This window comes from Panthera pardus, unplaced genomic scaffold, assembly GCF_024362965.1.
Source record: "Panthera pardus isolate Hobbes unplaced genomic scaffold, ASM2436296v1 HiC_scaffold_15, whole genome shotgun sequence".
In the NCBI taxonomy this organism is placed as follows: Eukaryota; Metazoa; Chordata; class Mammalia; order Carnivora; family Felidae; genus Panthera; species Panthera pardus.
This window is the reverse complement of record NW_026526710.1, coordinates 10,753,936-10,768,576: the sequence shown is the minus strand read 5'-3', so window position 1 is coordinate 10,768,576 and position 14,641 is coordinate 10,753,936. Positions and strand designations below refer to the sequence as shown.

At 46.0% G+C, this 14,641-nt stretch overlaps 1 protein-coding gene across 16 annotated transcripts in view; it reads left to right on the top strand.

Moving 5' to 3' along the window:
- CIT (citron rho-interacting serine/threonine kinase) overlaps positions 1-14,641 on the top strand; it is a 171,834-nt gene that overhangs the window by 142,808 nt on the left and 14,385 nt on the right. For 11 of the 16 annotated variants that reach the window (XM_019467299.2, XM_019467305.2, XM_019467300.2 and 8 more), the window contains 14 exons: positions 151-331; positions 987-1,078; positions 1,613-1,717; positions 1,950-2,119; positions 2,845-2,889; positions 3,353-3,433; positions 3,564-3,699; positions 5,356-5,495; positions 6,895-6,987; positions 8,498-8,606; positions 8,704-8,832; positions 9,341-9,421; positions 11,123-11,201; positions 11,335-11,514. In XM_019467299.2, coding sequence (XP_019322844.2) covers positions 151-331; positions 987-1,078; positions 1,613-1,717; positions 1,950-2,119; positions 2,845-2,889; positions 3,353-3,433; positions 3,564-3,699; positions 5,356-5,495; positions 6,895-6,987; positions 8,498-8,606; positions 8,704-8,832; positions 9,341-9,421; positions 11,123-11,201; positions 11,335-11,514 — 1,621 coding nt within the window. The remainder of the gene's footprint in view (positions 1-150; positions 332-986; positions 1,079-1,612; positions 1,718-1,949; positions 2,120-2,844; positions 2,890-3,352; positions 3,434-3,563; positions 3,700-5,355; positions 5,496-6,894; positions 6,988-8,497; positions 8,607-8,703; positions 8,833-9,340; positions 9,422-11,122; positions 11,202-11,334; positions 11,515-14,641) is intronic. The other 5 variants (XM_019467306.2, XM_019467301.2, XM_053902092.1 and 2 more) reach the window with 1 other exon arrangement.

The window sequence follows — 14,641 nt, the reverse complement described above, 5'->3', positions numbered from 1 at the left end:
GTAGGGAGGACCTGGCTCCTGCGAAAGCTTAGGGATTTACCTGGGTGATGGGGCTCGACCGATGGACCCTGGCTGGGGCTTGGCTGGCAGAGGGAGGAATGGTCCAGGGTTCGACAAGGTGTTTTCAGGTTGTTCACTGCTTTTCCCCAGAATGTCAGGTGATGTGTCATCCCAAGTGCTCTACGTGCTTGCCAGCCACCTGTGGCCTGCCAGCCGAGTATGCCACGCACTTCACCGAGGCCTTCTGCCGTGACAAAATGAACTCCCCGGGTCTCCAGACCAAGGAGCCCAGCAGCGGCCTGCACCTGGAAGGGTGGATGAAAGTGCCCAGGTATTGTGACAGGGTGGCTTGGGCTGGGGCACGTGCCGGCAAAGATGCCACCCCAAAATATGCCACTTTGGAACCAGGATTATTTTGAGCCAAAGGCACTTGAGAAACAGCAGGTCTAAGAAGGCCCCTCTGACCTCCCCTTTCTCTTCCTGAAAGCAGGAGATAAATCTCCCGTGTAAGAGCACCCCTCCCTTTTCCAGGAGGAAAGAAATATTCTCACCAGAAGCAGGGAGGCAAGGCTTGTAGACAAAACTCTGCAGATAAGCCTTGTTAAAGTAACACCTTATCTTCCTTTAGCCTCCCCATACATTTTAGTTGCTTTTTCATAACCACTACTCTTTGTTCAAGCTAGCATACAAACACTAGGCCTATCTACTTTTTGGGTCTTTATTTTCTTATGGAGATTCCCAGGTACACACACATAAAATAAAAACCATATGCTTATCTCTTGTTCGTCTGTCTGATACCAGTGGAATGCCTAGGCCAGCCACAGAACCCACAAGGGGAGAAGGAAGCTCTGCCTCCCCTGATACATGGACGGCACAGGGCACTTCCATTCCTGAGGTTTCCTAGGGAAGCGTCGTGGCTAGGATTCCCCCTCCCTCCTTCCCTCCTGAGTCTAAACCTTTGTTCTTATCCATCCCTATACCCCCAGGAATAACAAACGAGGACAGCAAGGCTGGGACAGGAAGTACATTGTCCTGGAGGGATCTAAAGTCCTCATTTATGACAGCGAAGCCAGAGAAGGTAAATTAAGAATTCAGGGGGAATTTCATTGCACGTGGTTGACCCAGGTCTCTCAGTCTTGGCGTGAAGGCTTTGTTTTTCCAACTGCGTTGCAAGCCTTCTACGATTTTCCATTTTTGAAAATTAAAAACCAAATGACTTCGCTAAAGGTTATTGGTACGATACTCACGTCTATAGGTCTCCCCTCTGAGGAACCTGCAGGGTGCTGCCCTGAAGATCCTACCTGCTAATACACCTTCAGAGAACTTCTGCCTCAGTCAACTAGCCCATAAATCCGCATCGTCAGCAGAAATTTGACTGTGCTACTCATCTGACACACTTTATTTTGTTTTTATCTTCCCTCTCCGCCTTCTCTGCACACCTTTTTCCCTCCTCCTTTGTTCTCGTGCGCCTCTCTTTCCACGCATACTCTGTCTCTCTTGCCTTGTCTCTCTCTTTCTCTCTCTCTGTCTCTGTTTCTTTCTTCCTCTCTTCTCCCCTCGTTCTTGTTCCTGTTCTTTTGGTTTTCTCTCTGCCCTTCCTCTTTGCACCAAGCTGGACAGAGGCCGGTGGAAGAATTTGAGCTGTGCCTTCCCGACGGGGATGTATCTATTCATGGCGCCGTTGGTGCTTCTGAGCTTGCAAATACAGCCAAAGCAGGTGAGCGGAAGCCGGAGAACCCACGGCAGGGGGTGGGGTGGGGAGGTGAGAGTGGGGGCGGGCACTGGGCTGGATGAATCAGCAGGGGGAGGAGGGGGCGCCCTCCTTGGCTCCCCCTTTATAGTGGGGTCTAGGACTTGCATGCCTGGGCGATGTCTGACACCTCAGGGCCATCCCTCCCAAGAGTGAGAGGAATCCACAGCGGACCCCTGCTCTCTGTCCCATCCCCTAGATGTCCCCTACATACTGAAGATGGAGTCTCACCCACACACCACCTGCTGGCCCGGGAGAACGCTCTACTTGCTGGCTCCCAGCTTCCCCGACAAACAGCGCTGGGTCACCGCCTTAGAGTCTGTGGTCGCAGGTGGGAGAGTTTCTAGGGAAAAAGCAGAAGCTGATGCTGTGAGTATGGAGGCAGGAGCTGGAGTCTGTCTTTGTAAAGTGGGCTGACTTGGGAACTGACCTGAGTGGTGGGGCCCCTCTTGCCGCCTCTCCAGGGGAGTGATGGCCGAGACTGTCATGACTGGGACTCTTGTGTCACTGAGATACAGGCTGTACGCGGTCTGTCTGGTGTCACACACCCTCCCCCTGCGGCCCTTTAGAATGAGGCAGTCAGTGCCGTTAGCCAGCTCTTGGGGCAGCGATTGATCTTGGTCACGGCAGCAAATGTACTCATATGGAAATCCTCTTTCTCGTTTACTCTGATGAGTTTATTTGCAAGCGCTTGGCTGTGGAGCAGCACAAAAGTCTGCCGACAGCCATGCCAACTTCGGGAAGGCTTTTCATAACCTTCTCGTACCTTCCACACGAACTGCTCTTCTGTAGGCAGGTTTGGAATCCTACTTACCCTTAAGATGTTGGAACTGTAGGTGTGCCTTGATTGGCATCACTCCTCCTGGAAACTTCCAAGATATAAACAGGGCTCCTTGCTCATTGGTGTTTTCTCCACCAAAGACCAAACACTGGGCTCCTAGTAAGCACCTTCACGGTTCACAACGGTGAACTTCTTAACCATGAGCCTCCTGATCGGAGCTTTGCTCACTGGGTGGACCAGTGTTTTGATGACTTATTTTGTGGTTACCTGTGTGAGCCTGTTATTGAAATCCATGTTAATATGTGTACAATAGGGCCGTGACTGTATTTCCTACGAGCTTCTGCCTGCGTGGGTTCAGGTAAAGAGATTCAGAAGCTTGCTTCTTTGGTGCTGACACTGTGCTTTGTACTTTTGCTGCAGCCTGGAGGGGCAGGAGCCTTCCATGTGGCTTATTAACCCTTTGCAGGTGGAATCTCTTTAGCCTCAGCTTATTTCCTACCACAGAAAATGTCTCTACAGCTATTTTATTTCTGCATCAAGCTGAGGCATTACTTTGATGCTAATTAACAACCACCCCAGAGATAAGCAGTAACATTCGTGTTTTGCCTTCTGAGCTCAGATCAAAATACGGGGCAAGCCAAGACCAAATGTGTGTTTCTGGCATTTTCAGGCGTAACCTTCCTTCCTGGCACCAAACTTCTCTCTGTTCTTGCTTTCATCTCTCTGGATGGTTTGGTCATGAACAGTTCCATCTTACCATGTCCTTGTTTTTTTCTTTTCCTTTCTTTCCTTCTTTTTTACATTTGTTCCAATACGAAAAGAAATTGCTTGGAAACTCCCTGCTGAAACTGGAAGGTGATGACCGTCTAGACATGAACTGCACACTGCCCTTCAGCGACCAGGTAGCACTGTTCTCTGGACACTGGCAGTAGCCGCCCCCTGCAGTCAAGAAAGAAAGGGCTCTTCCTTGATGGGGTTGTCCCCGGGATGTGATCATGCTTACGTTGTGCTTGTGACCTTCTCTCCTTGCAGGTGGTGTTGGTAGGCACTGAGGAAGGGCTCTACGCTCTGAATGTCTTGAAAAACTCCCTCACCCATGTCCCAGGAATCGGAGCAGTCTTCCAAATTTATATCATCAAGGACCTGGAGAAGCTACTCATGATAGCAGGTGGTAGGCCAAGGACATGGCGCTTTCTCTTCACTGTCGAGGGAAACTATCTGAAAGCCAGTGTCACGCTTGCGAAACACAAAGGCAGGCCCTCCTGCAGGCAGGTGGGAGCAGAAGCGGCTCTTTCCTCTGTGTCCCTGCTGGTGCCCAAGCTGATGGCGCTCTCTGCCCAGATTTATTCCCATGGTGGCCAGTGCAGTACAGTCTGACACCCCCAAAGAACACTTCACCATTAAGCCAGGGGACGAGTAGGAGCCTCAGAGTCCTGGTAACATCAGACCCTTTGATGCCGGCGTCGTGGCGAGGTCAATGCCACCTTGAGCCATGGCCTTCTGAGAGCCTGCCTGTTAGCATGTTGCCTCTTATTTCTGTGTGACCCTCAGAAACCCTTCATCTGTTCACTGGTTAACATTTTGCCATATTTTCTCTCTCTTCCTATACAAATGTACATGCGTGCACGCACACACACTAACTTTTGAGCCGTCTGAGAGTCCCTTGCAGCTGTGACCCCAAATTCTTCACCGTATCACCTACGAACATGGGCATTGTCTCACATAACCATGGCAAAAAATTTTTTCTCTCTTTATTGGCAGTACTATTTTTTTTTTTTTTAATGGAAAACAGTAATTTGCTGGCTCAATGTTCAAAAACATCCACAGTCAGGTCTTGTTTTAGGCGTGGCTGAAATAATATAGTCAGGAACTGGCTCTCAACACTTACTCTCTTTGCCTCTTTTGTTTTTCTGCTTGCTTGCCTTCCTTCCTTTCCTTCTTTCCTTCCCTCCCTCCCTCCCTCCCTTCCTTTCTCTCCATCCCTACCTTCCTCCCTTCCTACTTGACTTTATTCTTTAGAAGCGTTTTAGGTTCACAGTGAAATTGAGCTTAAAGGACAGAAAGTTCCAGTATCCCTCCACCCCCACTATCAGCATCCCCGACTGGAGTGGGACATTGGACATAACTAATGAACTTGCAGTGACACATCATCAGCCAGGGTCCAGAGTGTCCGTGAGGGTTCACTCTTGGTGGGTTTGGACAAACGTGTAGTGGCATGGGTCTACTGTCATAGTATCACACAGAATCGTTTAACGTGGCACCGTTTTTGGATTCAGGATATTTATCCCTCGTTGGAATGCAGTTGTCTGACACACTGCTCATAGTTAGAATTTACCTGCGGCTCCAATAACGTCCTTTCTGGTATTTTCCCCCTTGGTTTGTGATCCAGTCCCAGATTGTGCACTACATTTAGTAGTGTCCCATTAGTCTCCTTTAATCTGGAATGCATCCTTGGCCTTCCTTTGGTCCTCCATGACACTGACCTATCAGAACGGTCCAAGCCTGTCATTTCATAAAACGTCCCCTCTGTTCCTAACCCGTCCTCATCTTCACTTTGATGGGGATCATGTTTGAAAGTACAGTTCACATTCTGATTTTATGTCGGCAGAATTTTTTTTTTCATCCCAGAATCTTGACCAAGAGGCCAGATGTTTTCATTTTAGATCTGAAACTTGGACCTAAGCTGTGTACACAGGAGTGTCTGGAAAACTCTGTTGACCTGCATGGCCCCGCGTGGATGTTTGTGAAGAGAAGTAGAACTGCCATCCCACACCTTTGCTTCCCTGCCTCACACTGACCGTGAAGCTCTTCCTTTTCCCTTCAGGAGAAGAGCGAGCTCTGTGCCTTGTTGACGTGAAGAAAGTGAAGCAGTCCCTGGCGCAGGCTCACCTTCCCGCCCAGCCCGACATCTCACCCAACGTTTTTGAAGCCGTGAAGGGCTGTCACTTGTTTGCTGCTGGCAAGGTAGGCTCTCCTCAGGGCCTCAGCTGGCAGAATGTTCTTGAAATCGGCTCTTCCCTGCTTTTGAGGCAGCTTACCAATTTGACCTTGAAAATTGTATGTCTTCTAACTGGGCTAAATTTCTGTTGCTTCCTTTAGACACATGAAGGAATTTGTGTAGCCATGAAATTTGCACAGGCTTTGAATCTAAAGGAAATGTCAGAGAGAAAAATGAGAATTTAACAAAATTGAAAGGAAGATCCATGCTTAGAATGTGTACGTGTGTGTATATCTGTGTCAGTGTGTGTAGGACAGGGTCTCTTTTTTTTTTTTTTAATCTGACATGGATCCCCACTCCTGGACTGGATGAAAAATGTTTTATTACTAGAAATTAGCAAATTCTGATTTATGACATTTATAGAACATAAAGTCAGTTCACGATAACTCAGGTTAATTGTTTGGTAGCTAACAGCATATTGATTTTGGTGCATAAATACATTTATTTTCTTCCCTGCTTCTTTAGGGAAACTTTTTTTATTGAAAAAATTAAGAGTATTTGTGGGTGCCTACACATGAACATGTCTAACTTTAATGAAATCTGAATCAAGCATTTGCAGGCTGCCTGAGGCCACTGGAGTCATCCTGTTGACAACCACTGACTTTCCCTTCTCAGAAAATGGCTCAATGGGAATCTGTTGTTTAGCCACTGAGTCAGAATTTACCCAACACATCCTGTGTCCCTGACTGAGCCTTCAGAGAGTTCTGTGCTGAGGAACGGAGGACCAGTGGGGGAGGGCTATGGTTGACTCTAGGAACCTTCTGAAGGGGCCTTGACCTTAGTCACTATTCTTGAGGACTTTTGGTCTCTGGAATTCTTTTCTTAGTCACTTATATGATGGTTGTGATTAATTGTGGCAATAAAACAAGGGGGGGGGGCAGAATATAAAGTAGGAGAATGGCTGGCCTAGAAAGGTGTTGATTTGAAAAGGTTTCTTAGAGGAATCTTAAGGGGCTGATAAACGACATTGCTAGATGGGCCCAGGATTTTCAGACAGGGACTGAGCAAGGTAAAACACCGTGTGCTCTGTCAGTTTTATCAATTCTTTTCTTTTTATTTAAAAAAAGTTTTTTAGGGGTGTCTCAGTAGGTTCACTCAGTCAAGCGTCCAACTTCGGCTCAGGTCATGATCTCCTGGTTCGGGAGTTCGAGCCCCATATCGGGTTTTGTGCTGACAGCTCAGAGCCTGGAGCCTGCTTCAGATTCTGTCTCCCTCTGTCTTTGCCCCTCCCCTGCTCACACTCTCTTTCTCTCTCAAAAAATGAATAAACATTAAAAAAAAATTGATGTTATATTCCTAGTTTTGCTCTGGAGCCAGTGTACACACGACTGACACTCTTTTTCTGTTTCCCTGATTGCTTTTCAGATTGAGAACGGGCTCTGCATCTGTGCAGCCATGCCCAGCAAAGTCATCATTCTCCGCTACAATGAAAACCTCAGCAAGTACTGCATTCGGAAAGTAAGTCCTGGGCCTCACCTGTCCTGCTGTCCCCACCAATTGATGTGGAAAGCGTGCCGTCTCAGGGAACAGTGTGTGCCAGGTCCCTTCAGCCTTGGTGATCTCTAGGTAGGGGGAGAGGGAGAAAGAGACAGACACACCTGGAGGAAGCTTCAGAGCCTTGAGTGGCTGCCCTTTTCCCTCTCATTTTCCTTCTGTTTGTGAACGGCCTCTCTAGCCTGCCCAGTGAATTCAGCCCTTTGTTACGGGAGAAAGGAAGCTGGCTGATGGAAGAGACACTTCGTTTCAATTAGCATAAAAAAGGAAGGACATCTCTCTGAGAAGCTAGCAGTCTCTGGTGGCACTTATCAGAATTTATGTCAGATCCTAGAAGTTTCTTTGTTTAACCTTTGGAGAAGCCAGTGCTAGCTGTGTTCTGATGTGTAATTAGGGAGCTGATTGTCCTTGGAGCAGAGTGGTGGTGATGGTGACTGCCGTGTGGACAAGGTGCACATTGGATCATTTGCCTCACTTCCTGAGACTGGCCGTTGTCCCTAGGCTAGGAAAGCGCCACCTGTAGTAAGCCTGCTTTATTTCAGGTGTCTTCACGATTAGTCTCAGAAGTGAAATGACTGATGGGTGAACATACATAGAGGTCATTCTGTGTTAGGGAAATAGTTTCATCCTGGGTGGGCTGTTCGTCCACCATCCAGAAACTGAGCTGGTTATTATATACTTTCCACAACAGTTCTGAAATGCAGGGGTGGTAATCCTCAATCTTCAGGTTAGACAATTGAGGCTGGCTTGAGATCTTGTTACAAAGTTGAGACCAAAACTGAAGTTTGATTTTTCCCTGCCATTTCACTGTGTCATGCTGCCTAAAAGTTTCCTCATACTTAGCAGGTGATCAGAAATATTCAGTGATGATAGTGTGGATTGTGAGCTTGAACTGTTAGCTTTAGGAGATTTCTCAGAAATCATTGCTTCCCTGTAATTCTTGGCTACCGTTTTGAAAAAGCATGCCTAGGTTTTTTTTACTATTAGGACTGGCCTGAAAACAAGTGGAAGTAATTAGAAAGCCCATCACTAATGGAGATGACAACAATGATGATGAGAATAATCATATAGGTGATACAGGTTCACGTTAGAAACTTAGCTTACCAAAAGAAGGAAGCTTAAAACCACTCCCTCTAACCCTGTTTTCTCCAGTTCTTTTCCTCAGATAAGAATTTGTATTTTTAAAGATCTGTTTTTGCAACCTTTTCATTGAAATGGTGTTTCTGACTCTTTGGCTGCCATTTGACCTTATTTTCTTGGTCTGGGGTTGCAGAGAACTCAGAGGTAGCAAAGGGATTATCAGCCCTCGTGGGGGACATGAAAGGATGGAGTATGCTTTGTGTGGCTGAGAACGTGAATAAGTCCAGAGGTGACCGTCTCCAAGGCGTGGTTAGTTGAGGCGGAAATGGAATAGCAGTGGAAATGGGGCTGCCCTGTGTTAACTCACATCATTTTCTTCTACCCTCTGTCTCAGGAGATAGAGACCTCAGAGCCCTGCAGCTGCATCCACTTCACCAATTACAGTATCCTTATTGGAACCAATAAATTCTACGAAATTGACATGAAGCAGTACACGCTTGAGGGTAGGGCCCAAGTCCTCCCCCCAGCCCGCACTCTGCTCCAGCCTTGCCACCAACACTAGCTCATTCCTGAAGCCCCGCTTCTCGCCTGACTTTACAGAATTCCTGGATAAGAATGACCATTCCTTGGCGCCTGCTGTGTTTGCCTCCTCTTCCAACAGTTTCCCTGTCTCAATCGTGCAGGTGAACGGCGCAGGGCAGCGGGAGGAGTACCTGCTCTGCTTCCACGGTGAGTCAGGGCTTCCCGCCCGCCACTGGTCTGATGGCTCGCAGACGCCAGGAGCCCCAGACCCTACCAGCACCCTTGCCTGGTCCAGCTCTCTCATATTCTCTCCTGAGAGCAGCCACTTCTTTCCTTCTCTGCCCCTTCTTTCTCTCCCTTTCCTTTCTCTTTTTTCCCTTCCTTCTTTCTTGCATTTTCTTGTGATGTTTCTCTTCATTCTTTTTCATTTCCCCCCTTCTTCCTATCTCTGGGTCTTTCTGTCTGTTCCTCCTTGTGTCTGGGTCTCTCTTTCTCCTTTTCCTCCTCCTTTTGCCTCTTAATTTTCTGTCTCTTCCACTTTCCTTTAACACATCTCTGAGAGATGTGACTCAGCAAAGGTCTTCAGGTTTTAATGATCCAGTTAAATCTGGCTGGTGGTCCCCTGGGTTCAATCCCTTATTCTTCTATCAAAGTATGTGTCGTTGATACTGATGCCTCTGGCTGTGCTGATGCCCCGGGCTCCAACTCCTTGCAGAATTTGGGGTGTTCGTGGATTCTTATGGAAGACGTAGCCGCACAGATGATCTCAAGTGGAGTCGCTTACCTTTGGCCTTTGGTAAGTGATGCAAGGTATGGAGGGTTCTGTTCTGCCAGCAGCTGGTGTCCTAGGAAAAAATTGCAGGTGGACTCCTTTTTGGGTTAAGCACTATGCTTATGGATTACATTAGACACCAAGCACCACAGGTGAGAGTCACCTGAAGAAATGTTCAGGGCAAAGATTCTGATGAAGAACCGCGTAAGCCAAGGCCACTGGCCTTGTGAAATATCTGTTAGGCTCTCATGACAGAAAGGAGAGCATTGCCTGTGAATTTAAATCATTTCAAAGGCTGCAGAGTATCCCATGGCATAGCTGAACACCTGTCAGTTTAATCAGTTCTGATTAGGCAGAGCAGGTAGATCATGCTCATTCTTTCTGTAAGCATAAACATTGCTATGATGAACATCTTACACTGATCTTTGCACACTTGTCAAATAGTACCTGCTGCTCATAAGCCCTCAAAGTGGAGCTGCTGGGTCAAAGCATAAGCACACACCTACGTGCAAATATGTACATACATGTCTGTGTGAATGTTCTGAAATGCCGTTATGGTTGAAATACCTGTCGAGGCTATTTGGTTTATCTATTGCTGCATAACAAGTTCCAAAACTTGTTACGGACAAGACAACAACAACTTGTCATTGCCTAAGATGCTGAGGCTGGACTGGATAGTTCTGCTTCATGTGGTTCCAGTGGGGGCACTGGGATAAGTAGGAAGTCCAAAATGGCCTCACAAAATGGCAGGCAATTGGTATAATTGTTGGGAACTCAGCTTGGGCTGGTGGCTGGAGGTCTCAGTTCCTCTCCACGTGGGCTTCTTCCAAGAGTGCAGAAGTGCAAGCTGGCAGGCCTTCTTGCTACCACCACATCCTACTGGTTAAAGCAGCCACAGGGTCAGCCTAGATTCAAGGGAAGGAGGCTCTATCCACCAGGGCCTGAGTACCAGGAGGCATGACTAACAGTCTAATACCAAAGTCCTAGTTTACTGAAAGGAATTGTAGTGATAATCTCCTTTACTTTTAAGACAGAAAAAGATCTCATCATATCCTAGAGTTTCAGTGACACTATGATATAGATATATAGTATTAAGGCCAGAAATATTTAATTATCTATGAACCCAATCTTTAATGTTTTTTGAAAACATATACAATGAAACACTTTAAAAAGGTATACAATGAAAAGCCTCACCCAAATAACCTGTCTCCCTAATTCTCCATTCCCTCTCCCCCAAAGGGGGAAAAAATACTTCTTTGCGTTTCTTATCCTTCCAGTGCTTTGTGCAAATACAGACGCATAAGAAAATATATTCTTATCTACCCCCCAACACACTTTAAAAATGCTTTTTGTTTAAATCAGTATGGTGACACACTTTACACATTCTGAATCTTGCTTTTCACACTAAGTAAAATTGTACACTTCAGGTTTTTTTTATGTATCAGTACATAGCTTCCTGCAGGTTTTACAACTATGCAGAATTCCATAGATGTACCATAATTTAACTGACCCCCTATAATGTCCCCTTGAGTTGGTTCCCATCGTCTGCTCTGAAAACATGGCAATGAGTATACTTGAACATGCCTCATTATGTTGGCACATGGATGTATGTGTAGGATAAATCCCTTTACGTGGGACTGCTAGGTCCAAGGTGGCCTTGCAGCCTGGTTTTGAGTTTCTCTTTTAACCCTTCCTTGCCCATGCTCTTCTGTGGTGGCCATGCAGCCTACAGAGAACCCTATCTGTTTGTGACCCACTTCAACTCACTAGAAGTAATTGAGATCCAGGCACGCTCTTCTCTGGGGTAAGCATTGCCCTTTCAGACTTTGAAAACCTCGGCGGTTGGGGTTAGGGCTTGGGGCCAAGTGTGTGTTTCTTTCCATTCCATCTAGCAACGGAGATAACCTAAATGTAAACTCTTATCTGGAACTCCACAGGACCCCTGCCCGAGCGTATTTGGAAATCCCGAACCCACGCTACTTGGGCCCTGCAATTTCCTCAGGAGCGATTTACCTGGCGTCCTCATACCAGGATAAATTAAGGGTTATTTGCTGCAAAGGAAACCTTGTGAAGGAGTCCGGCACTGACCACCACCGGGGCCCCTCCACCTCCCGCAGGTACAACACTTCTCCATTACAGGAGGCAGAGTGTTTTTCTGTAAGATAGCAGGAAATTTTGCTAAACTGGTCAAAGGTTTCCCAGTCTTCAAGCTCAAGCCACTCATTTCTTTGGGATCTATAGCACTAAAGTGCCCTTTACAAGCATCAGAATTTTTAAATGCCCCCTTGGAAAAAGGTGGAAGGAAATGTCTGGTCTTTCTCTGTTGAGTTTTTTAGTGGCACTAGAATCGATCATGAATTGTGCATTCACTGCTTAGCAGATACTCTGCCATGCTACTTGGGCTTGCTGCAGGAGGTATGGTGCTGAAGAACCAGATGCAGTCCCTCCCCGATAGAGCCCAGTGGGAGAGAGGCCATGATGAGCAATCAGGCAATTATAGCCTAGCTTAGAAGGATGGGCCTCTGACTGGGGTAGTTTAACGCACCACGGGAGCCCAGAACAGGGTTCCTAGCTTGGACTTGGGGGCCAGGGAAGATTTCCCAGAAGAAATAACACCATCCGTATGGGCCATGCTTTCCTCTTTCTTTGCATGTCTTCTAATTTTTTGTTGGGAGGCTGAACATTTCAAATGCTATAATGTGGCAACTCTGGAAATCAGTTCCCCAACTCTCCCCCGTTTTGGTTGTTGCTGTTTTTGGTGTTATTTTTTTAATGTTTATTTATTTATTTTGAGGCGGGCAGGCAAAAAGAGGGAGAGAGAATCCCAAGCAGGCTCTGCACAGACAGTGCAAAGCCTAATGCCGGACTTGAATTCATGAACCAAGAATTCATGACCTGAGACAAAATCAGGAGTTGGCTGCTCATCCGACTGAGCCACCCAAGGGCCCCTGTTGTTGCTGTTTATTGAGTGACTCTCCTGGACTAAATCTGTAAAGTCTGTATTCTTTGTTATGTGGGGCTGGCCATTCAAGTTTCTGCTTGGTTAGGTTATCAGCTAATGACAGGGCAGAGATTTTGTTCAATGCATTGAATCAGTAAGTCTCTCACCTTTTGCTTAGGGTTTGTGTGTGTGTGTGTGTGTGTGTGTGTACACGTGTGTGTTGGGCACACCTTCAATGCTCAAAGTCAGCCAAAATTGAGAACTGAAGCCTTCTCAGGTTTTTCCTGTGTGCGTGGCCTTCTAAATCCCTATGAATATAAGGGACCATTTCAAAATGCCTTGCAGACATCTTATTCCCAGATTTCCTTTTGAGTGTTTTGGCCAGCCTCTTCCCCAACTGGTAGCACTCCCTCAGGTATTTGGCAGATTAAACACTTGCTGTTGATTGTTCTTGATAAACATCTGGGAATAGGGCTTTTCTCATGAGCAAGCCCTGACTTGGGTCAAGGAAAAAGCCCCGAGAATGGTCTTTTCTGGGGAGTAGCCATGCAGGTCAGACTGTTTTCTGGGGATGGGGCTTTTTGGGGAGTTTCGATCCTGATCTCTCTCCAGAGGCTACTCTTACAGGGCTCTTAGTTTCAAAACTGTAGCTCTGGGGAGAAAGGGGGGAGAACTAGGTCACATTAACATGTCACAAAACTTGTTCTTACTGGGATTATCAGTTATTTTTCTTGCATAAATGCCCTTGCTGTTAGAGTTCTTACAAGTCTGGTTAATTTCCAGAGTTCTGAAAAGTTGATTTTGACGGCTGTTGCCAGTGTTCTTGTTGCTTTTATGGAGGAACGGGTGTTCGGCGATCCTTGCTGTACCATTCTGGAAGTGCTTTTCCTCTTTTTGATACAGGTGGTAGCGCAGCACACATTCTTGTACCTGATGTTCCTTGGAGACTGCTCCACGTTGGCATCAGAAGTATTCTTCATTGTTGTTTTTATGCCTACATAGCATTCCTTCATGTGACCTTGATTTATTTAACTGCTTTTTTATCAATGGATTTTAGGGTTATTTACAGACTGTTGCTACAGTAAATTAAATGATTTTGTGCTTCTGTCATTTTGCATGCTTAGGAATCTATCTGTAGGATAAATTCCTAGAACCAAAATTGACGGGTGACATCAGACATCCGTTTGTAATTTTGATAGATCTTGCTGAAAATTCCTCCCTGAAGGCCAGATCCATCTGCAATCCCATCAGCAGTGCATGGAAGCGGGACTGACCTGGTCTTGACACAGAGGGCTGTGAGCCAGATCCAGGTCGATGTGGAGCTTTGATGTATATAACTTTAAGATCTTGGTCTGCAAATAAATTCTGAGATTATTTAACCCAAGGGGAATATTTAACTGACCTGGGATTTAAATTTTTCTGGAATGGTATGTCTACTCTGTAAAGAATTACATGGATCCCCTACCATGTGCTAGACACAATGTCTGGAGCTGGGGATCCACAGATGAAGACATGTTTTTATTCTCAAGGGACTTAGTTCCTCCACCACATTGTAATTATCTCTAATATTAAAAAATGCTTAGATCTTGAAACAAATCATAAATTTAATATTCTGAGACTATGTCCTAATGAATAGTTTTTCTTCTATTGAAATATAAGAGTTAGTCTGAATTTTTGGTCAGTGTGGTTTTAGTCCCAGGCACTTGCTAGAAAATCAGAAGTGCCAAATAACCAGCGGTTCCTAACTCTTTTGGCTTGACCCTGCCTCAGAAGGAACTGTTCAAAGGGCTACAGTTCTGTCCTGAAACGTCCAGATTTTCTTTAAGTAGTTTCCAAGTCATGCCAAGAACAAATCAAAGTACCATAGATTTTTTTTTTTTTTCTCCACTGCCTCACTAATTAGATGGCAGGCACCTTCCTTCTGAGACTATATGGTGTCTCTGTAAGAAGTTGCTTATTCCTGTGGTTGGAAATGGTTCCGGTTCCTTTGAACAAGAGGCAGAAATAATGCTGTTGCTTTCCTGTTGTTGCCAGGCACGTGTGGAAAATCAACAGTTAGTCTTTGGTTGTCTCTTGGCTTATAAAATGATCTTTTTATGCAGACTGCTTTGGCAGGTCAGAATGTAGAAGCCCAGCTTGGCTGAATATGATTCACTGCAGGCCTCATTGCCCTGGTCTGTTTAGCAAAGCAAGAAATGAAACTCTTTGCACATAAAATTGGCATGGTAGATCATTGGTCATTAATGGATACAGAGATAGAAGATTGCCCACTTGGCCTAGAATGATGGGTATTTTCTTTCATT